This window comes from Falco biarmicus, chromosome 1 (assembly GCF_023638135.1).
Source record: "Falco biarmicus isolate bFalBia1 chromosome 1, bFalBia1.pri, whole genome shotgun sequence".
In the NCBI taxonomy this organism is placed as follows: domain Eukaryota; kingdom Metazoa; phylum Chordata; class Aves; order Falconiformes; family Falconidae; genus Falco; species Falco biarmicus.
The window spans coordinates 100241385-100264513 of record NC_079288.1 but is presented as its reverse complement, the minus strand read 5'-3'; the positions used below and the strand labels follow the sequence as shown (position 1 = coordinate 100264513).

The 23129-nt window shown below is 39.3% G+C and overlaps 1 protein-coding gene across 6 annotated transcripts in view; it reads right to left on the bottom strand.

Moving 5' to 3' along the window:
* KLHL5 (kelch like family member 5) overlaps positions 1-20465 on the bottom strand; it is a 62532-nt gene extending 42067 nt beyond the window's left edge. For 3 of the 6 annotated variants that reach the window (XM_056352234.1, XM_056352250.1, XM_056352241.1), the window contains exon 1: positions 620-1011. In XM_056352234.1, coding sequence (XP_056208209.1) covers positions 620-996 — 377 coding nt within the window. In that variant the 5' untranslated portion in view covers positions 997-1011. Of the gene's footprint in view, positions 1-619; positions 1012-12822; positions 12893-17081; positions 17175-20214 lie in introns of those variants that run through there. The other 3 variants (XM_056352267.1, XM_056352259.1, XM_056352272.1) reach the window with 2 other exon arrangements.
* Between the last annotated feature and the right edge of the window lie 2664 nt (positions 20466-23129).

Sequence of the window (23129 nt, the reverse complement as noted above, 5' to 3'; positions counted from 1 at the left end):
ACACCTTAAATAGACACAATAAAACAGTCTTTTCTTTTTAAGCTAGATACACATTTTAAGACACCTGGACAGATTAAAGCACAAACTGGCCAGCTTTCGATAGATGAAAGTATTTTTTTCCTTCAAGTTGCATATACACAAGAAAAAAATAATCTTTGCTTTACTTCTTAAGTATTTTTTAGTGTCATTTCCCTCATCTATAATGTGGAAACATCCAATAAGAGTCACAAGAAGCTTACATTTTCATAGTTTTCTCCTAACTGGCATGAGACTAATTCTCAGCATAACTGAACGATCAGCATCACTCTGAAATAATTCAGCAAGCATCCTGTAACATTACCATGTAATGGACAATACCTTGTTCATAGCAGCACGTAGTTGGTATACTACTTAAAACACAAGTTTGTGCTTTATTTATCCACATTGACTACATCTGCCTTTTAAAAAGATCCTAGTAAACACACAGAACCCTGACTATAAATCATTTTCTGTTTCTGATACTGCAGCTGCTAGGTTTCTGAAGCATTTTAATCTATAATAAAGGTTAGCCTATATATGCATACTATCTGTAAACATGAAATGAAAATACATTTCTCACAATAGGAAAGTAATCAATAACCTGCATGAACTGCTGTCCGATTCATTTTCTTCTTCACTTGCTCTATCATCTGTTTCTTGTCTGTCAAGCGAACCTGCACCTCCACAGTCTTCTGCTGCAAATTCAAATGTAGGGATTTCTGAGGTGGATGCCATTGGCCAAGGAGGTGAATTCTGGAAATCCTGTTGGCTGGACCTTCTGTAACCAACTGATGTTAGAGGTAGGTTACCTGAATCTAAAAACTTTGTGCCACCAGTTGTTACATTTTGTCCTCTATTCCAGAAGTCTCCCTGGTCGTTTGCAATTGCAGAGTTAGGGGCTGATGCCTGATGACCAAACCACTTCCATCTGATTTTTAAAATCTGTTTCACGTCAAACTCTTTACGAGAACCAGACATCCTTAGTGAAAGCCAGTGATCGTCTAGGCAACAGGGTAAGAAGCAGCACACATAAAAGAAGATCTGTGCACCCAACCAAGACAAGAGAAACACATGCTCTGCCTGTCTGTGGCAAGCAGATTTTCTACAGGAGGAGGGGAGAAAGCATTGCATTCACATAAAAAAAGGCTTCTTTAAGTGTATGTCATTAGAATAAAAACAAAAGGCAATAGATGGTGAAAAATCCTTACATAAAAAGGGTGGTGAAACAATCACCTCAATCAGAAAAAGTGTTCATCCCTTTACCCTAAAAGCTCCAAGGCTGTTTCTCTTGCTTTCCTCTGACCATTAGCTTTCAAAAACACCAAACAAACAGCATTCATTAAAGACCTTTCAAGAGCTGAATACCACCCCCTTTTCTTGAACCACAAATGACACAGAATTCCTGTACTGCATCTTAGAATCTCTGCTTCTTATTCTGTTAACTCTTGCTACTACAGACGGGGAAAAAACCTCACAAAAAGCAAATTGAATTCTTCCTGCTAAAGAATAATTCCAGCACTGCTAATTTACAGAGAAGACTTAAAACCAATCAAAGAAAACTGATTATGCTGAGAGAAACTGAATTGTAAGTAATTCTTTGTCTCATTACAGGACATGCACTAACTTAAAAAGGACAAGAACAGCCTGGAAGGCTCAAGGGACTAATACTGGGGGTTACAGAGCCTTTCATCATGATGTGCTTTGATTCAAACCTAGGTCTGCAGTAACTGAAATTTTCTATCTGAAATGAGCTAATGGTTTGCATTCACTTACACATCACTAAAAGCAAAAGAAAGAGCCAACTGGTCACTATCCAAGTTATCAGAAACACCCCCTGCAAAACAGGCAACAAAGACAACTTCTCAAAAGGCTTCTTTCTAATCATATACAATCAGCTGTTCCAGATCACATTAAAAGTACTGTGATGGAACAGTGAAAAAGATGCACATTTTTGAGACAGTATTCCCTCTAGAGAGTTAATCTATGTAACATACTAAAATATTCAACAGAAGTTTTTATTTGAATGAGGAAGAGAAAGCCAAAAGGACAAAATACATGAGCAATTTACATTTCCTATGAAAAACAGACTATTTCCTCTATGACACAGGGAGCTAGCTATGTATAAAACACTGAGACTTACTCCAATCACATGCAAATAGTAATAATTTTAGAACAACAAAGAGCCACTGGATTTTACCAGTCCTTGATAAACAGATCTATGTTTTCAGTCTTCACAGTTCAGTTACCCTGTTCAACTCTCCAGGATACACAGGCAAGATATTTGTAAGAGCTTCTCTTCTACCTGCAGTTTTCATCAAAAGTGCAAGTCATAATCATTATGAGCTACAAAATATGTCACCTTGTAATTAGGATACCTGCAGTGTTCTTTAAAACAGGTTATATGCAGAGTCCATATGAAAACTTAGAACAGTGCTCAATTTTACCACCCAAAAACCAGTCTGTTTCACACTCAATGCCAGGAGTAAACCATGCTAATTTCTGGCAAACCACAATGCTGAAAGGACTAGTTTTAACCTGGAAAGATCACCCATTGCTACTCACAACACAGTTACTTATGAAAGTGCTTCTCACAAATGCTAGCAAATCTAATTTCTATAGAAACAGCATTCCAGCTGCTCTCTACAAAGAGATGCTGCATTTCAGAATGTGTACCTTGCCAGCATCCTGGCCTACCAGAAGCTAGATACCCAGGCCTTCGCAGCATGACCAGAAAACAGTAGAATATACTTGGAAGGCGAGATGATTAAGTAGACAAATACACAAGGTTGTTACCATTTTTGCTGGGAATTTCACTTTAACACAGCCAAACAGGGAATTATTTAAGAAGGATAATGATTTAAAGTGTCAGCATAAAAACCGTACAGATGTTTAACCAAAATGGTATGACAGGCAGACCCTACTCATCTTGTATACACACGCAGCTAATGGTTAAAAGCTTTACTGCAGTGTACACCATCATTTGTGTAACTGCAAGTTGGGTGAAACTACAGTACACCTTAAGAAGTAATAACAAAAGGACATCTTTTTATTTATCCTCTCCTTACATTTTGTGTTGACTTTGGCTTTTCATTAGAGGTGGAGAAGCAAAACAAGTGATTGGTTAATTTGTTAACATCCAACACAGAAGTAGCATTTTAATTAGCCATTTAACTTGAAAAGCAAGCTTTAAATACTGTTATTTCTGTTGGTATGGTAAATCCATTATACTAAAGACTGACCTGGATTTTCTTGCTTGTATAACAGACTCATTTAAAATTCAGACTGTCCCAGTACAAGCCTACTAAGACAACAGTAGATTTGCCGATTCTAGTGCTTTTTCAGCACTTTCTCATGACTTAATGGAAAATACAGCCTAATTACTGCTTTTCTTCGGCTGCGAAGCTATAGGGTCAAACAGAGATTAGAAACCAAATGTGCTGTAGTTTTAAAAGACCAAAACACAAACCTGTTTTCCATCTTCTCTTATTTTTCTAGATTATACAGACTCTTGCTCCTCTATACACTCTCCCAAATTGCAGTTCTAAGACAGACTGCATAAATATCTAAAATATTTCTCTGTTTCGTATAACTCAGATACAAGTTTGTATTACAAACAACAAGATGAAACAAGTAATCCTTCCGTTAAAATTGACAACACCGCTTGGAAATAATTGAGGGACTCTTCTTGTTCGGGACAGTCTTTATCACTATGAACCATGTGACAGCTTTTATCAGGTCTCCTGCTGAGAGTTAACAGACTTTTGAGGAGATCTGAAATGACGAACTGTTCAGACTTCCACTTGCTAGGACCACTCAAGCTTCAACTTTAACATCTCCTCTGGTGACTGGTGCTCACAAATCCAAATGCCCACCCCTAGTCTATGGCCTCCCCTCATGTCTTTCTAATGCACTAACACATTTCTGAGAAGCCTGTTTAAAAGATAAGATTAAGGTACCATCTTAAAGTCATTCACAGTATACTCAAACTTTGCAAGGATTCTAAAATATTTTTTTCATTTACTAAGGCAAAATTTTTCATTTAATGAAAAAAAAAAGGGTGCTTATGCCCATTTTTTCTGACTTTTGTCACTTGCAGCTGAATATCCATTTTCTATTCTGTGGTAAATCATAACAATATTTTAAATACAGGTACACTGGCCTCTTCAGGAACATCATTTTGTTCACATTAATGAGGTTGCATAAACTTACTGTGAAAACAATTTTGAGAACTCTGATTTTTACTGATCAGATTGACATTCCTAAGAGCGGAGCACCTGAGTGTTTAAGTACATAACTTCTCTCCTATAAGCAGATCCACAAAGTAATAAATGCCTGCAGTTAGCAAGGGGGAACATTTTCCCCACTTTGGGGACGACGACGACGATGACATTTCCCCGTTTTCCCCACAAGTTCCCCCTTGTGAACAAAAGGAAAATATTTGAATGCATACCATACATAAAATCTGCAGTTGTGCAAATAGGTAACAATAAAACCACAGCATGACAGCTTTATAAATTGCTCTTTTCAAGACCTTCAGAACACTTAATCTCCACAGTGATATACAAATCTTTTTTTACTAGAGAACTTTACAAGAACTTTACTACACTGACATTCTTGGTATTACATATATTTTGTTTATTCATACAAATGTTAAGGGAAGATTGCAACCGAGCCTAACTAGCTAAAATTCAGAAAACATTTTTACTCCTAAGGTGCTTCTACTGTGTATTTTGAGGGAAGATACCTTCTAAATATCATTAAGTACACCACTAGGAAATATGGAAAAAACTATTATTCAAATAATCAGGTCTACAGACTTTTATTCGTTATGACTTTTCACTTTTTTGAGGCACTTTTAAGATTTTCATGGTAACATTTTTCCTGTCACTGCTGTTTTGGCTTCAAAAAACTATCACCACAACTTCAGGGCAATTCATCAACATACTTTTTCAAGGTATTTAGTCTGTCAAATGGATTTAAAATTATCCATTTTTAAACTGAAGATCTAGGGGCATAAAGGCTCTCAGCTAGTCCTTGGAAGATACTAATGATCCTTTAAAGTGCCAATTAAGAATGAAAATGTCAAAATAATTAGATAAAGTCTTCGTTCTGACTGCCAGAGTTGTTTGTCTCTTGAAAAAAACACTGCTTAATAAAAACATTAAATATAAAAAGACATATTTTAGACATAGACTCATTAAAATGTGATAAAGTAATACATTATTGCCAATGTTTAGTGATCCTAGATATTTATTCTAAAGCATAAGAAAGGTTCGCTGACTGCAATGTTCATCAATCAAATGCATACTTAGAGCATTAAAAGGCATACAAAATTTAACACTTTTTAAGAAGGAATTACTAAACTTTAAAATATTAATTTGAGGCATTAAAATTACCGTTCAAAGAAAACTGCTACAGACAAATCCCAAATTCTCCTTCTAACTATGCTCATGTTAAAAGAAATGTTAGATGTTTACTTGTTTACTTTCTTTTTTCTTCGCCATTCCTGTGTTCCAGCCCCAAAATTACAGAAATAGCTCAACAAGGACTTCAGGAAGATAGATATGTTCATGCTCTGTGATTCTATAAAACAATAATCACTTCCTATCCCAAAGTTTTTTTATAAGGGCAAACATTTCTGTGGTTTATTGTTATGTGAAAAGTCCCTTAAAGCAAGCAACAGCATAGTTCATCCAGGAGAAAAAGAGGAAAACACCCCACAGATGCTGACTGTATGTACTTAAATTCATTGTTCTGACTGGCAGAAATGAGCTGCAGCCAAATTACTGGCACTACATCGCAACTTTCTGCCACTTTGCATTGCACATTTCCCTTGAGAGTTGCAAGCCGTATGTTTAAAAACACTGACTTTAGAAAACTCAGTGTAACAGTTGCATGAAAAGACCAGTATACAGCAACAGCCTGGTTTGCTGTTTATTTTATTCAGATAAAGGGGGCAGAGGGGAAGGGAGAAAATTTCCATATGTAATAGAAGACTATACTGTCAGATCCTGGTTTTTTAGCTCAAGCATCATACTGGTTCACACAGAACAATAGTTGTGATCCAAGATATTTACATTTCTTTAGCATCAAAACATTAACATTGATTTCTGTCTATCCAAGTAATACCCAAGTACTATCAGGAACTGTACCATCTACGTAAAACTGAAATGCAGAGCTACTCCTGAGCAAACAGCACAGTAAGTCACCTGAAGCTTATTCACCCCCTAAAGGGTTTGCACTCCAAGTCCATCAGGTCAGCTGTCATTTTTTAGTTAAAACTCATTTATAATACAAAATGGACAATATTGTAAAAGACTAACCCCCAAATCACAAAATCAGTTTTCTGTACCAAAAGGCTCAAGTAGCCACACAAGCAGAGATTAAGACAAGCAAAAGGTTCCCTGTTCATACACTCCAGGGACACCAGTACTGCCAATTCTAATGAAAACAAAGTAAAGTCATCAATCTAGAGACAGTAATACTCCAGCACAAATCACCTCCTCTAGGAATGCCACTGTTAAGGAAGAGTGGTAACAAAAACACTGGTCTGCAGATATTTGAAGAACTCCTGCCAAAAGCAAAGCCTTTCTTTAGACCTAGTTTAGAAAGGTATAGCCCAATAAAGCTACAAAAGACCATATACCACAGATTGAAGGACAGTGGCAAATCCAAACAAAACGACATGGACATAGTTTCCTTTTATCAAGATAAGATAAACATAGCCCAGGTCACCTCTGTAGGCATATTTGCAGGCAAACTGAAGAAGATATTTTCACATTTTTCCAAGACAGCAGCAGCTTTATTTCACCACAAGTAATTCGTTTCTTCTCAAAACCCCACAGGAAAATGGGAAAAGAACAACACTACCAACACTGTCAACAGCAGAGCGGATATTTGGTAAAAAATTACAGGTATTCACAGTTCTACATCAGGCCCCATACTACCAGATTATGACACAGTAAAAGAACAGTGAAGAAGTAGATTTGCAAGTGATTAGGTAACACAAGACAGTGCTCCATGCCAGACCACACAAACTTTTAAGAGAAATACATAGAGGTCCATAGGTGAAAAGTTTACACCGTATTTAAATGTCAAGCTATGCAATGCCACAGCTACTGAAGCAAAGTCTTTCAAGTTAGACCTTTTTAAATGAATGATTTAACACCTAAAGACACAAGAGATTCATTATTTCTCTCTCAATGAAAACCTCTGTTTAATTAGAAACTTCAGTTAACATTCCCCCACAGACTTTCAGCTGCATAAGGGATAATATATGAGGATATAATATTTTATACATATTTATAAAACAAATGGTGTGACCTCATCTGAAATTCCTTGTGTGCAACTGATCACTGCAACTCAAAACCACTGTTGCAGAATACACGGTTCACAGAAAGGCAAGACAAATGATCAAAGTATAAAACCAACAATCACCACACTAAAAGGCAGAATGCTTCTAGGAATCATATCAATATTTGTAAGTATCAAATTAATGTTTATGAGAACCACATTAATGTCTCAATATGAAAAACAGAACTTTTATTTAGTTTTAAGAGTCAATACCTCATTACACAAAGACATATGCTTACATTTTAGGAATCCAGTTGTGCGTAACATCACAGATGTCAAACAGAACTTCTCATAAAAATCCCTGCTATATGAAGAATTCTACCACTGTATGCCCACCTGGAGCTGAATCTCACAAGGGATGTCAAAGGCAACATCAACGACTTTTATGGTACGTAGGTGACAAAAGGAAGAATTTCATGAAGTTCAGCAAAGGAAGGTGCAAAACTCTGCACCAGGGAAGAACAATCCCATGAACTAGTACATGCTGGGGGCCACCCAGCTGGAAAACAACTTTGCAGAGAAAGAGTCTCTTGGAAGTTGCCAAGCTGAACAAAAGCCAGCAATCTGCCCTTGCAAAAAAGGCGGCTAATGGTACCCTGGGCTGCATTAAGAGTGTTGCCAGCAAGTTGAAGGATGTGATCCTTCCCCTCTACCCAGCATTGCTGAGGTCACAGCTAGATTGCTGTGTCCAGTTCTGGGCTCCTCAGTACGAGAGAAAGGGACATACTGGAGAGCGTCAGCAAAGGGCCAAAGATGACTAACAACTTGGAGCATCTCTCGTATGAGGGAAGTCTGAGTGAGCTGGAACTGTTTAACCTAGAGAAGACTCAGAGAGGTCTTGTCAATATCCACAAATAACCGAAGGGACAGTGCAAACAAGGTAGAGCCAGACTCTTTTTAGGACAGTTCAGCGACAGGACAACAGAGGCAACAGGTAACAACCAAAACACAAGAGGTTCCGCCTAAATGTAAGGAAACACTTCTTCATTGTGAGGACTACTGAATATAGGCTGCCCAGGAAGGTTGTGGAGATACTGAAAAGCTGTCTGGACGTGGTGCTGGGCAACCTGGCTTTTGGTGACCCTGCTTGAGCAGGGGGAGTTGGACCAGATGACCTCCAGAGGTCTCTTCCAATCTCAACCACCCTGTGATTCTATGAAATATTGAACTGTTTGTAAGGTGGCAAAAGGGAATTCAAGTATCTAGCTATCATCTACTTATTCCATGGACTTAAGCCCCTTCCTTAAACTGACTTTACAGGAATGGCTGCTGTGACAAGTAAAGAATTATTTTAAATAATAACAATCTGCATTTATCATACAAGTAATATGAAAGCAACATAACCCATCAAATGAGCACCCTAATTCTATTTGTGCACTCACATCCATTAAGTACCTTTACACCACCACTGCCTTCAAAGTAACAGCTGGATAGAAATAAACCATTTTGGTAAGCCTAAGGCTAGACAAATAAAAAACATTTTGATCTACTGCCATGTTGCAGTCATGATCCTTACAAGTAGAGAAGATGACTGCAAAGCATGGTAACTAGATGTACAGGAGGTGAGGAATTCTGTGCATCAGTTTCTCAGTTACAGTTTATTCTCATACCCCCACTAAATTAAATATTTCTTTTATACATACAAACAAAAGTATTAAATGCCTTTTTCAAGAAATGCTTCAGAAGCATTTTTGTTAAGAGTATTATCTAAAGAACACTGTACATGCACATGTTCTCCCTCCTCCAATATGTTATTAAGATTTTCTATGCCAACTCTAAATAGGTATGATTTACTTTAACAGTACAATACAGAAAAGCATTCTTCCAATTCAGCTTGCCAGCAATGATTGCTCCTTATACAGGTCACTGAACACAGATGAAGCACTGACTATGCAAGAAATGCCACACAAAGAAATTACCTCAATTTCTTATAAAATATAGGTATTCTACTAAAGAATTTTAAAAGAGCGTAAGTGTTCATATTCCAAGTAAGGACTTGTGAGGTGACTCATCACCAATTACTACTAAAAATCCTGTTTATAAATAGACACGCTAGTAGCTGACAAATATACGTTACTAGAAAGTATTATCTTGCAGAGTAGAAAACCTAAATCTTCCATCTTATTTCTCCACAACAAGTGACATTTACAGCAGAAACTAAATCTGAAATTAAGCACTGAAATGAGATCAGTATCAGAGACCAGTATTCATAATCAAAAAGTCCCAGAAACATTTAAATTGGATCATACATATATTTGTTTAGAAACACACAACAAAACGTCCTGTATTACTGGCTTTAATTACAACTTCGTATCTTGACAATAGGTTTTTCGTGTTACAATAAGCTTCACAAAGTTGTAAAAGCAACATGATTAAATTAAGAGTTGTTAATTAAAGGTTTCCATTGATTTTTACCAGTGATTTGGCTCAAAGAAGCATTATTAGGAAAAACACATGCAGACCGAATCACAGTACATTTAATTATCCCCTTCACTCTAAAACAAAACTTCTCTGCCTTGGGTCAATGTTGCTTAAAAATAATACATATCTGAGGCATATTAAAGGAAAAATATGCTTTAATTCTGTATTTGGATACATAGTTTAATCTGAGATTTGATAGTATCAGGTCACCACTTATTCCTAAATATAATCAGAAAACTGGTTTCTTAGCTCTCCATTCTGTCTCTGCAGTTTCATGCAGAAGTAATCTCATGTTCCCCACTAGTATTTATTTTACAATCTCTTCTAACAATAATTCCAGTTCTCCTACATGCTTCATCTCCCATGTTCTCCTTCACCCACACGCATGCATATCCCTCCCTACTAAGTACCAGGACAGGGAGGATAAGCAAATCCTTTGTCGTATTCAGACCCAGAAGCAGACAGGCTCAGCAGCAGGCAGGTCAAGTAGTATTACTTGGCCTTCCCTACCTACCCGTATTTCCAAAGCCTTTCAGGAATTTGAACACGGTAAGAACTCCATTCTGACAGAGCTTGACTGAAATTGGCAAGTAGACAGAAATGTTCAGGGAGAACTAATAAACCAAAAGACATAAAACCAACTCATCTGGGGAACTTACAGACTTGCAAGCTGCATTACCTTTTGCTTCTGAGTATGCACAACTGCCTTAGCTTGAGTAGCTCTGTACCACCTAAGCCCAGGATTTAGGAACAAAGCAGAACAGAAATCATCACAATATCTGACTGATTGCTCACACACAACTACAAGCTCCTAGTCTTCAACAGCTGTAAAACTGAAAAGGCCTTGAAAAGGAAGGCAACAATGACAGAAATCGACAACCTATTAAACCTTTATATCATGAAAGTACCTGCAGAGTTAACAGTTCAACTATCCTAAGAGGCACACTGATCCCAGTCTTAGCTGCCTGACCCATGTTTTTACAGGAATCCTGAAACCTTTCCTGTTCTGCATGAGTGAGAAGACAAGAGCAATATAAATCAATTGCCAGGAAGAACACAGGATACTAACCCAGACTGTTGGCACTCCCAGGGGCATGAGATCCACTACTGAAGTAGCATGCTCCTAAAAGGGAAAACTCTTGAACACAGATTACTAAACTGTCAGAAGCTGGCATAATTGAGAAAAAAATTATTTGCTTACCAAGTGTTTTTTCTTCCTCTGATATGAACTCTGGCTAAACCTTAAGGGAAATACAAAACTAACATGCTGTACTATCGCACGTAGATCTCATTAGATTTAGATGATCTGCAATCATTTGCCCATCTATCCTCCCTATAAGCTCAAAGTTCTAAGAATTCCTAATTTAGCTTTCAGTATTTATAAAAGATATTTCTCATACATTGAGCTCATAAGTTTTCAAACAATAATGTCTGAATACTTACGGAAACTATCACCTGATCCATTTTAAGTACAATTGGTTTTGGTCAAAACATCAGTTAATTTCTTACACGAAGGTGCAATTTAAATTTGTATTTGTTAATGGAAAAAAACATCTATCAAGAAGTGAGAGGAGGTACAAAAAGAGTGAAGTTCTACTACTTATCACTTGATCTGCCACATATTTATAAACTCATAGATAAATTTTAATTACTTTTATTTCCTTGGAAAACACTTCCAAGTTTAAAATGCTATGGTTCTTGGTGAAGATCTTGCCAAACCTTACAGAGCTATAACAGCATCATTAAATGCTCTACTTTCTTAATGCTTTAATTACAGTTTGAATGCACAAGTTTGTGATTACATTTACATCCAAAGTATCATTTATCCTACTGCATGTAAAAGATCAAGATTTAAACTTTGATTTCATCTTTGGCAAGGACCAAGTGATAATTTAGTATTTAAAAGCACTTATTTTTAGAATATTAGAATATATTTTAGAATATCTACCAGAAAAATGCATATGGATATAATGAATAATCCATGTAGAATGCTTTCCTTATCTCAAGGCAACTGTCAGGCTAACAGCTTATTTGTGCAAAAGTCAACATAAAATGTCTGCTCTGGTAACAAAAACTCACTTGCAAACAATCCAATCACCAAAACCACTAACAAAAAACTCATCTTCCTGTGAGCTGCTCCTGTGTCTCCTCACCACATAAACACTACTTGTAAACATTTAATTAATTTGGTAATTCAGCTATATTACTGTTTGTATTCTTTACAGTTCAGGTTAGTAAACCTCTCTGGACTTCATTCTTCTCTCATTGTACACTACAAATACGTACAATATAACATGGCCAGGTGCTGTGAATATTTCATGTGTTCTACAGGTATACTTTAGCTTGATTTTGAACAAGTTCTGTTGGCTTGAAACTGAGACTACAGTAAGCATAGGAATGGTGTGCACTTTTTTTGTTTTTATAATAAATGGTACTGTTTCTACCCAAATCAACTCAAATCTGTACTAGACAGATGATGAGATAATCATCATGCTTCTATAGCCTATATCAAAATGTTAGCAGTATTTCCTCTTACAGCTTCATAACATACTGCAAAAAGGAAAGGAGGTGGAATAGATGGAGCACACCAGAAAAAACAGCAGCATTTAAAAAGATAACCTAAAAGAGATTTGAGATAATGTGGCTCTCTACTTTTTTTGATTCTGAATAGCTATGATTGCAAGATAGCTCTAGCTTACTTTGAAAGAAATTTTTGAGAGCAGGATGGTATAAAGGCCTGACCACAGGTTTTTCTTTTCTCCCTTTCTCTTCCTGCATTGCTCTTTCCCCTTTACGAACAACATATACAGAAAATGGATTCAAAAGTGCTGGGGGGGAGGAGGGAAGTGCTTAGGAAGTGAAATTGCTTGTAGGTCAATATGATGGAAGATCTTCCTATTCAAAGCCAGTATTAAAATATGCTGTCTGTAAACAGTTCCTCCGGTTGAGAATATGGTCACTAATAAGCAACACTAAGCATGAAAGGGTTACAAAATCATAAGCAGATCATAGTACCACACACTCACTCACTCTGAAACACGGAAGGAAGAACAGGAAATACATTCTGCTCCAGCTAAGTCCAGCTTTTAAAATATCTTGCCTATTGATTAAAAAAGAAGAAAGTTTCAGGGAAACTAGTAGAAAGCAGATACAGCAGAAAGTTTAAAAATAGGAACATTTCACTCAACTGAAAACTTAAAACTGCGAAGTTGAACTATTCTTTTATGTTTTGTGTTTAGCTTTTCAAAAGATTGAGGTGGGGTTTTTTTCTTTTCTGGTAATCGCTCTTAATATAACATTTCAGAAGAAAATTGTACCTCAGATAGGAGTTAGTAAAGAAACTGTTTCCTTCAGAGCCTCTCTTCTTACAGGTTTAAATTCTAATCAGAACTGAAATTGGAGGGGAGAGATTTCTTTTTAACCTAACATGGAATACTACAACCACAAAACAAAGAGAGATGAAAGAAATAATCACTGTTCTGGCCTCATAATAACATCATTATAATCATGTTTCACAAAAATAATTGATTTTTCATTTAATGTCATCCTTTCCAATGCTACTGGTGTAATGCTTGGCCAAGGTGAGAACTGCTTTACTGCTGGAGGCACAAAGCCTATCTAACCTATCTATCTAACGAAGTCTTCAGTTGCAACCCACAGGAAATAATTAAGAAAAGACTGTCAGAAACAGGTCTGTAAACATTAAGTTATCCACAACACTCTTGTTAGTTACTTAGGATTTCATTCTTCCTAGGTAAGACACATTCTGCTCCTCCTCTCCCTCATATAAAATCCAGTAAGCATAAGCAGGAGAAGCACCTTACATTTTCGAAAACTTTTTCAGAGGCTTAAAAAGCTGTAATTATGCGAAACACTTGGGCAAGCTGTAGCTTTTTGAAACTGTAAAGGGGGGACATTTCTCAAAGTTAAAAAGGTAAGGTTGATTCTGTAAGTAGGAAAGCACTTGTACATTTGATATCTAAAAAGATGTCTAGTACAATTGATGTACTCTTTCAAGAACCAACCCCACCACTGAATGTGTAATACAGAGCCATAAGAGTTTACCCAAAATAAAAAGCAGAATGTTGATTTAAGTGGCAATTTCTTGAACTGGAAAGCACTGCAAATTTTAAGCAAGTTGGTTAAATTCTTATTAAGTTTTAAATTAAGTTAAATTATTTTCACTAGACTCAATACAAAGTACATTGACTATTTTGACAAGAGTTACCAGCTAAAGCAGTAGGACAAGTCTATCTCAGACACATTTTCAAAGAGATTAAGCCAGTGCTCTACATTAAATTTCCCTGGTTTACAAATACATCTTGTACAATTTTATGAACAATCTTCCATTAATTCTGAAGAACTGATGGATGCCCTAGGAAGAATCCAAGTTAATAATGAAAAATTCTTCTTCAAAATATATCCTGTTGTTATGGAAGAGATCAGCATTTTTAACATCAGTTGCACTTGGAATTGCCAGAAGAGGTAATTAATTGGCAAAGTATTCCTCTGAACAGACTGAAATCAATATCTCCCTCAACTGTACAGAAATTTGTCCTCTGGAAAAATGCCAGCATAGTCCGTAAGACATAATTACTAACCAGGAGCCCTGCTTGATAATTAATCATTCTACCTTGCAGTAAGACAGGAATAAGGATTTCTCTCATAGTGATCCCCCTTTTCAGTTCCTTCTCTTTGGAGTATATTTTGGCATTTGTTTAAAATTCTTTTTAACTTTCATGACCACTAGAGAAAAACGTGCAGGCCAAGTCTAAAAATTCTGATGACCTAGAGGAGGTTGGCTATTTTCTAAGTGGAGCTACCACATTCTGAACCGCTGCAAAATAGTGAAAACAAGAAGTCTGATCTCAAAGTAATTTCTGGGGATCTTCAGCAGTTCTAATAATTTCTAAAGCTCAAAATAGTTTTGATGTCATCTATGGTGGAAGATACCAACAAGGATATAGACTGACCAAGGAAGGAAAGATAAAGGAAAAAAAAGGAAAAGGGAAAAGAGCCTGACTAGAGACCAATCCTTTATGACCCCAAATTAAATAAAGCCTATTATTTCCCAGAAAATAAAGCAGTCAAGAAGGACTGGTTTCCCCAATTGCTTGATGCCATACATACGTGACTATAATAATTTTCCGATTATCACTGCTGTTGGATTAACAGGCTGTCTAGGAAAGGCTTCTAAACAGACAAGGGAGAGGATAAATAAAACAGTGGCAGCATCTTTGTAGAAAAAGCTGAATTTCAAGGCACCTCAAGAAAGAATGATGCTTGTTTGAGTTTCATTGCCATATTCTTTATAACCCTATGTTTTGAATTTATCAAACCTGAGTAAAGACAGAGGAAGACATCAAGCTTAAACAGATGCCTCCCAATCTCCATCTGGGCACCAAAAGCATCATTCTGCTATGCAATACTAAAATATTTGGTACTATTGAGAGCAATGCAGAGTGAGAAACAGGTTCTTGTTTTGATGTTATATAAGCCTGCATTGAAGAAAAGCATGCAGTAGACTAATACAACACCAAATACTCTCCCATTGCTGGTACTGATGATTACCATAGCTAGTGCCAGGGGACTACCTGCCAATTACTTGCCAAAGTCTGTCCCACTGTGGCAACCAGACACTTGAAACAAACTCCTTAAGATGTCTTGCAAGCATTTCCTTCTTTGAGACCAGAGCAACAGGAATACTAAAGTGGTATTTTGATACATGTTTCTAAGTATAAGAAGCTTATATGGATGAATTTCGTTTAGCCCAAACACTCAGTATACTAACTAAAAAAGACATCAGCTTTTTTTGGTGCACCAATGGGTGAAGAAGTGAATATTGGAAATATGAAATAAATTTATAATTAATCTATATAAAACAAAATATGAGTACTGCAATTTCTCCCAACAGTTTAACAGAACCAATACAAATAAATGACAGGATAGCAATGGTCTCAAACTCTAAACTTACCAAACTCATGATTCCCAACTCATTAATGTGATGGCCATGCACAAAAATGCCCAAAGCAAAACCTTGTAATTACTATACCCAGAATTCTCAAGTACTGTGTCATCACTCTTAATAAAAAATATGTCTCAAGAGTTGCGTTCTTCTAGGCTAGCACTGCCACACAGCAAACAGCCACAAAGGGCGCTGCAGCTGGCGCTCAGCTATCACTGGGCTAAATTTATTTGAAATAGACTTTCTGTTATTCCATCACATAGAACTGCAACATTCCTTTAAACTTGTTGTTCCTGGAAAGCTAGTCAAAGGTTACAGACCCAACCCCCGCCCCAAAAATATAATTAATTATATAATATACTGTGCCAAAAAGTTTATCAAGAAGCAGAGAAGCAGAAAAATACACAACAGAACAAATTAAAGCACCTACTATTAAAAACATTATTTATATATGGTAAATTGCCAGTGATGTGACAGATGACATGAAGAGTGAGAAAGACCGTCTCTCTTCTTCTGTATTTGCATCATGATATGAGTAAATCCTAGACAATAAAGGAGTATGTTTCTTTATCAACATTCCCAAAGCAGAGGGATCTCACAGTCATGAAAGCCAATTTTTTCATTTTAGTAAAAGCTAGTATTCCTAAATTAACTGGACTACTTTTCTAACTCACCACTATTTTTTCAGCAGTATTTTACTTTACAGAGAGCTCAGATAAAGCTAGATTCTTGCATGTATTCATGTTTTCAACATTCTTTTATTCCTTTGCTTTGTGCAAATGTCAAAGCTATTCCCTTTGAGAATTACTTTAGCTTAGAACATTCTTACTGCTTTCCTGCTAAAAAAAAATGGAAAGTGAAAACCAGCCAGTATTATTGGAGTAATGAGATTTGACTGTGCAGTTGACGGGCCTCTATTCACAAGCATTTCTCTAAAGAAGTATTTTCTCTTACAGATTCAGCATCAGCTTTGCCTGTTTTTCCTATAATGATTAAAAGATTCAAAGTCAGAGGTTTCTCATGCATTTTGAAAAGATTAAAACTGAACTTTATAGTAACACTGACAGTCTTCTATAAAGCATGCTTTGATAAAGAGCAGAAGCGATGAAATCGCATAAAAATGTTCCAAACACTAGGAGTGAAGTCCAGAAAAGCAAAGTCAATTTCTGCTTGTGTACGCTTACCGGGAAGGAAGCCTTCACAAGATGTTTAACAGACAAACGATTAAATTTCAGGTGTAAGGAAGACCTAGTACCTTTGTGAGCTAAAACTGTGTTCCTTGTAGCATAACTTAATGTTAAAATTGAGAAAATACAATAATTACCTGTAACACCAAAATGAACTCTTAAGTGTTCAAAGAATCACGTAACTCCATTTGTCTTCCTCTTTCCAAAAATTTGAGGTAGCAGGTAAAAACCTGGAGGCACAAAAACAACAGTGCTAACAAATAAGAACCAGCCATTGAAGGGAAAAAAACCCAAAATGAAATCAGGTTGCCTACTCTATTCAGACAGAACTTCCTCCCATTTGCCTTGTGATTCCTAAGCTTTCTGAGAAAGCAGCGACAAAAGCATGTCACCACAACTGTCACCTTAGCTTCTTCCACAACTTCAAGTTACTTACACATCAACAAATACTCCAAAGAAAAAGGGAAAATTAATATGAAATTTGAATACCTAAACCAGGGGTCCTCAAACTTTTAACCAGGGGGCCGGTACGCAGATGAAGCGGCAGACAGTCAGCTGCGGCTGCCTGGTTTCCCCCCCCAACCCCCGAGGGGCAGGGGGGGGTCAGGGGGGTTCTGTAAATAGCGGGGTCGGACTGAGGACCCTGGGGGGCGGTATCCGGCCCGCGGGCTGTAGTTTTAGGACCCCTGACCTAAACTCTCAAGGAACACTGGGTTACAAGACAGTATGGTGGGGTTTTTTTCTGTAAAAAAAATCACCTCAGTGCATTTTCACCCCTACCTTCAACTAGCTGTAATTCCATGAAGGGAAGAACAGTGGAGAATTGTTCTACCACATGAAGCCCTTAAACTGAACACTGTTGCCAAAAAGTTACATTGATTGTATTGGTGAATAAAGCCAAGCACCACTACACATGCTTCAATAAACCAGACATTTATATAAAAAAGTCACACCTACTATTACAGTGACTCTCAATCTTTTCCTATCTACAGGCCAGTAGAAAGTTTCCAGCCAATGTAAGTCCTGTACTCAAAAATCCTAGCTTGCTGAAATAGTACATGTCTACTTTTGGCTCAGCACCAAACAAATTGACTATATGCACTTTAAATTGAAAGACAACATAGCCCCACAGGACACCTGCATGCATAGTGTGATACCTAATACTTGACTTCTCATGGTCTGATCTTTTTTCACTAGCTGCAAGAGCCTTCTAGCTGTCTGAATAGTAGTATCACCTCATTCTTGCATCTGGAGCACATGACCTCATCTCTCCTATATGATTGGTTTTTAAGGTCATGCAGCCAATTAATACATGTATTTACGGTCAGCAGTTGCTTTGTTGGGAATTTTGAATGAAAGCTTTTGTTCTTGTGAAAAAAAGCAAATGGTGGATGGTCAGGTTTGTGATTAATGCATTCTTCTACTTGGTAAGATTGCTATAATAAAAAGCAATTTAAATGACAGGGGAGAAGGTAAACTTTCCCATTATAAGAGTTTTGAAAGGGAAATGTAAAATCACATTGTAATTTCTTAAGAGCTATAGAAACTTTCATTATTGGGACACATTACGTCCAATTAGGTAAACTTCTTTACCACATCACAAAACACTGAATTGCATCAACAAAAACACAGAATATCAACACAGCCAAAGAACAATCTTTTTAAAAGCACTAGTGATATGAAAGTCCAGAACGTTGGAACAAATTCATCAGTACGAATTGTCATTGTTACCAACAGTCTGCAATTACTGTTTGCCTATAATTGTCTAATGGAAGGTTGTTTCACCTTCACTCAAACTCTTTTCTATTTCAAATTTGCAGTCATTGCATTTCTGGGATACACAGTATGTTAAAATCTACTGCCATGGAGTAAGCATGCTAGCTTTCATAGTGGACCTGCCCATCCAGAGGACATACTTGAGGGACAGTTCAATGAAGCTGATGCATGGCAGAGGAAAACACTATCAGACTCAGGTTAGGGATGTCATGATTATTTTGGTTCTATCCTGCTCTATGCTCGTGAGCATGAGCCCAGCAAGTGGAAAACAGAATGAACATAAGATGGGAACACAATCTCCTCGATCAGGAATGCACCTATGAAATTCAAGAACAAGGCTTTTTTTTTTTTTTTTAATATTTATCCACATATGTATCTGGAAATTCTTATGCAAAAATACCATCATGAGAAATGATCAGACATTGTTTCTGGCAAAATTAACTAACCACTCATGAAAATGCATTTTGTGATCCATTTTTAAAAAGGATCCACCCCCACAATATAGTTTGTTTAGACGCAAAAGCTACAATGGCATAACCACGAGTTCCAATTTTTGTTCCTCTTCATGCTAGTGAGACAACTTGAGCAGTATTTTTGCATGAAAATAAGACTGTATTTGGACTTGAGCTGACACAATTTCTTAATTAACTTTTAAGTAGAAGAAACAAACCCAAGCACTCCGTGTTTACTGTTCTGACCTTACCAGATAAAAAGTGACATTACTGCTAGCACACCGATGGGAGCCAGGGCTGGCTTGACTTCAGCTGGTCTGCTGAGCCACACCACTGCTCCCACACCGAGTTCAAAGCCCAAAGCCACAAAAAGGCTTTAAGGAAAAACATGAACCAATAATATGTATAAACAGCAGTTGTTTGTTTGATGTTCGACGCTTTTTTTTTTTTTTTTCCCCCGCGTAATAACACCACTCCCTGTTTTAGTGATCTGGTAGTCGCTGCTCTACGCTGTTCGACCAGTCTCAGCAAAAAATTAAGAAAAATTAGTCTTTCACTATTTCATACTATGATCGTGAAGGCTAGGCGACAGACAAATGGGCAAATACCTGACAGCCCAGGGTGTTAAGCGCACTTTTAGCGGGTCTACGCTCCGAACGCTTTGGACCGAGGCAGCCGCGGGGGCTGCCGCGCCCGGCGGGACAGAGACCCCCGCCCCGCCTCCGCCGGCGCCCCCGCTCCCCGTCCCGCACCCGGCCGCTCGGGCGCCAGCGCCTGCCCCGGCCGAGCCCCCCAGGCCCCCACCCGGTGGGGCCGCCACGGCGGCGGGGCGGGGGCCCCCCCTCAGCCCGGGGGCCGCTTCCCCACCCCCCGCCCCGCGGGGACGCGCCTCAGGGCGGCTGCCGCCGGCCGCTCTCCACAGCCGGCAGGCGGGCGGGAGCCCGCCCCTCGCTGGCCCTCGCCCTCCTCCTCGCTTTCTCCTCCCCCTCCCGGCAGCCCCGACCCCCTCCTCTCGCTGCCGAGCCCCGACCGCCCTTCTCACCTCTCGAGGTCCGGGAAGGGGGCGAGATTGGGAGGGGGGCGGGGAAACAAAAAACAAAAATTGCAGGGGAGGCCCCGGCACCCCCTCCCCTGCCCTCCCGCTCCGCCCCGGCGGCGGCCAGCGCTCCCGCTCTGCCGGGGGAGGCCGAGGGCACCGGGCGGTCCCTCCCCGCCGCTAATGGGTCCCCGCGGGTCCCGCTCCCGGCCCCTCCCCTCCGCGCGGGCGGGCGGCTCCGGCCCCAGGGCCGGCCGCGCAGGAGGGGAGGGGAGGGGGGGGGGGGGGGGGCGGGGGAAGAGGCCTAGGGGCGGGGCGGGGCGCCACGGAACACCCCCCCGGCCCCGCTGGAGGCTCCGCCTCCTGCCCCGGGGCCAGCCAACCGGCGGCTTCCGCGCGCCCAAGGGCAGGGGCAGCGCGTGGCCGCGTGTGGCGGGGCGGGGCGCCTTCCCCCGGGCTGCGGCGCCACCCGCGCTACGCTGCCGCCGCCTGCGCGGCGTGTGGGGCGGCGGGGCGGGCGGCTGCGGGGCGCCTCGTCATTAACCCTGTGAAAGGGCTCGTCCCGCCCTCGGGGAGCTTTGCGTGTCTTCTGTAGCCGCACGGCTGCGCGCTGCCGTAACCTCCCCTGCCACGTTTAAGTGACATAAACCTGCAGTGATACACCAGGCCCCCGCCAGCCCCCCCGCGGGGCCCCGGCGCCGCGCGGTGCTGAGGCGGCCCATCCGCGCTCTCGAACGGGCGAGCAAGGCTCCGGCCTTTGCTGGCCTCGCTGTGGGATGCCTCACCGGTCACCTCTGCCATCCAAAGGCAGAATAATTATCCGAACTAATAAGACTGCGTGGCAGATGTGCCTCTGACTGATACAACCGATGTAAGGGCACGCGAGACCCTGGCTGAGGCGTGCTGGCGGCGGCCTGACGGGGAGCGAGGTGCGGGGCGCTTGCTTTGCTCAGCTCCGTGAGGAAACGGCTAGCATTCTTGTCCCGGCCGACTTCAACCAATTTAGCCAATTTCAACTGAATTTGACCCATGAATAGGGTTTCTAATGGTACTCGGTGTTCCAGCTGTCTAAGAAATACTGGCTAGGTGGAGGGATGCGTTTTCCAGCTTAGTTAGTGCGTGGGGCCTCAGCCGGTTCACACACGGGCAACTGCCTGAGGGTGACAGTGCCCAAAGCTCAGGGTGTCCCTGGGGGTGCATTGAGAGACCACACGTGGGCCTCCCGAACTTCGACGCTAAACCATCACTAGAGCCCTAAAATAGATATTCCCCATCTGCTGACTGCAGAGTTCTTGAAAACCTTCTTCTGTAGCGTCTCAAACTGCAAATATTCCACAGGCTATCACTATATCTGATATACAACAGGGTGAGCTTGGGTGTGATTCTATAGGGCAATTTCTATCCTGACCTTGGGTACTACCAACAGCAGTGAAAGTCTGAGTCTATCACAAAGGGATAGGTACACGTATTACTTGAAAAAGTCCTGTTATTTTCCAGTATTTTCTCCATTCCTTCTGGACAGAAGGAATGGGTGAACACCGTGCAACCTTGAAAACAGGAAAATACAAATAATTGATGTGGAATATACTTAAGGGGCAATGTACTCTAACACAAAGTAGGGCTAATTTGCTGACAGTTGACAAATACAAATTACACAGTATTTTACTTTTTAAATTCATACCTATGATTTTTTGTATCCTATTACTTCTGTTGTACCATACCGTCAAAAAAATCAGTTTGTTTTGCTTTGCTTTCATTGCATAAAAGTGCTACATTTAAAATATCATATTAACAAATCTATATTCACTACAGCTTCAGTAAGAGTCTTGCTATAGAATGAATACTGTATTTGCTTCCACCTGGCTTACTCATCTTCTGAGATAATTAGATGAAAAGAAGGGTATTTCAGGTTTCTAAGACATGTCTTTAACTCCAGCAGCATTGCTTCATTTTGGTAGTACTCAATATTTAATGGGTTGTGGGAAAAATAGTACATCAGAAGAGAGCTTTCTGAATTAATTAAATGTTTCATACTGTATATACTCTATATTTGGGTCAAATTGTTTGCTTTTACATATGCATTATTCAGAGCACTTTTATCCAGTACATTTCAGAAATGTTCTTTGCAGTGTCGTCTGTAAGAAGAATTTAAGGAATATCATGGTGGTTGTCAGAGTGAAAAACTTTTTCAACTGGAAAGTTTAGCTGAAAAATCGTGACTACAATATATAGAAATAGTAATGGCTATATCCAGTTTTCTGGTGGTGTTAAGGATAGTAACGTACACACTGAAGACTACAGATTGCAACACATCTGTTGTCTTTTAAGAATACAGCAGCAAGGACAATATGAAATCTAACGCTCAGTTCATTGTACTTAGTACATCACTTACTTGCCAGATCAGAAACTTGAGGTTGTAATGATCAAATTAATAGTCTATTCAAGTCTCAAAGATTAGGTATTACATAAAATTATCTTCTCCCCAGACCCAATGCATATGTATATAAATAAAACAATAAAATCTCCATATCTGACTCATGTGGCTCTGATTCATTTTTATAATGAGAGTCTGACTCATTTTTAAAAAAATCCTCTTGGCTAAATGAGAACAAAATTCCTTCACGTGTTACTGTTTGGAAGGTATATGAAAGTGGCCATTACAGGGTGCTGTTCCTAAACCAAAACTACCCCAAATGAATAAAATAGTTTCTATGCATGGTTTTTCTCTTATTTTCATTGTGGTACATGAGTTTTATCTTCAGCATATTCATTAGAATCATCCTCATCTATGCCAGTGTAAGAACAGAACTTGATTTTTTACAACTTAACGTAACAAGAAGTAAAAAGAAAAATAATATTAGAAAAAAAGGAAATGAACAGACGTTATTTTGCATAGAGTGTGCAAAAGCTATGTTAAAAGC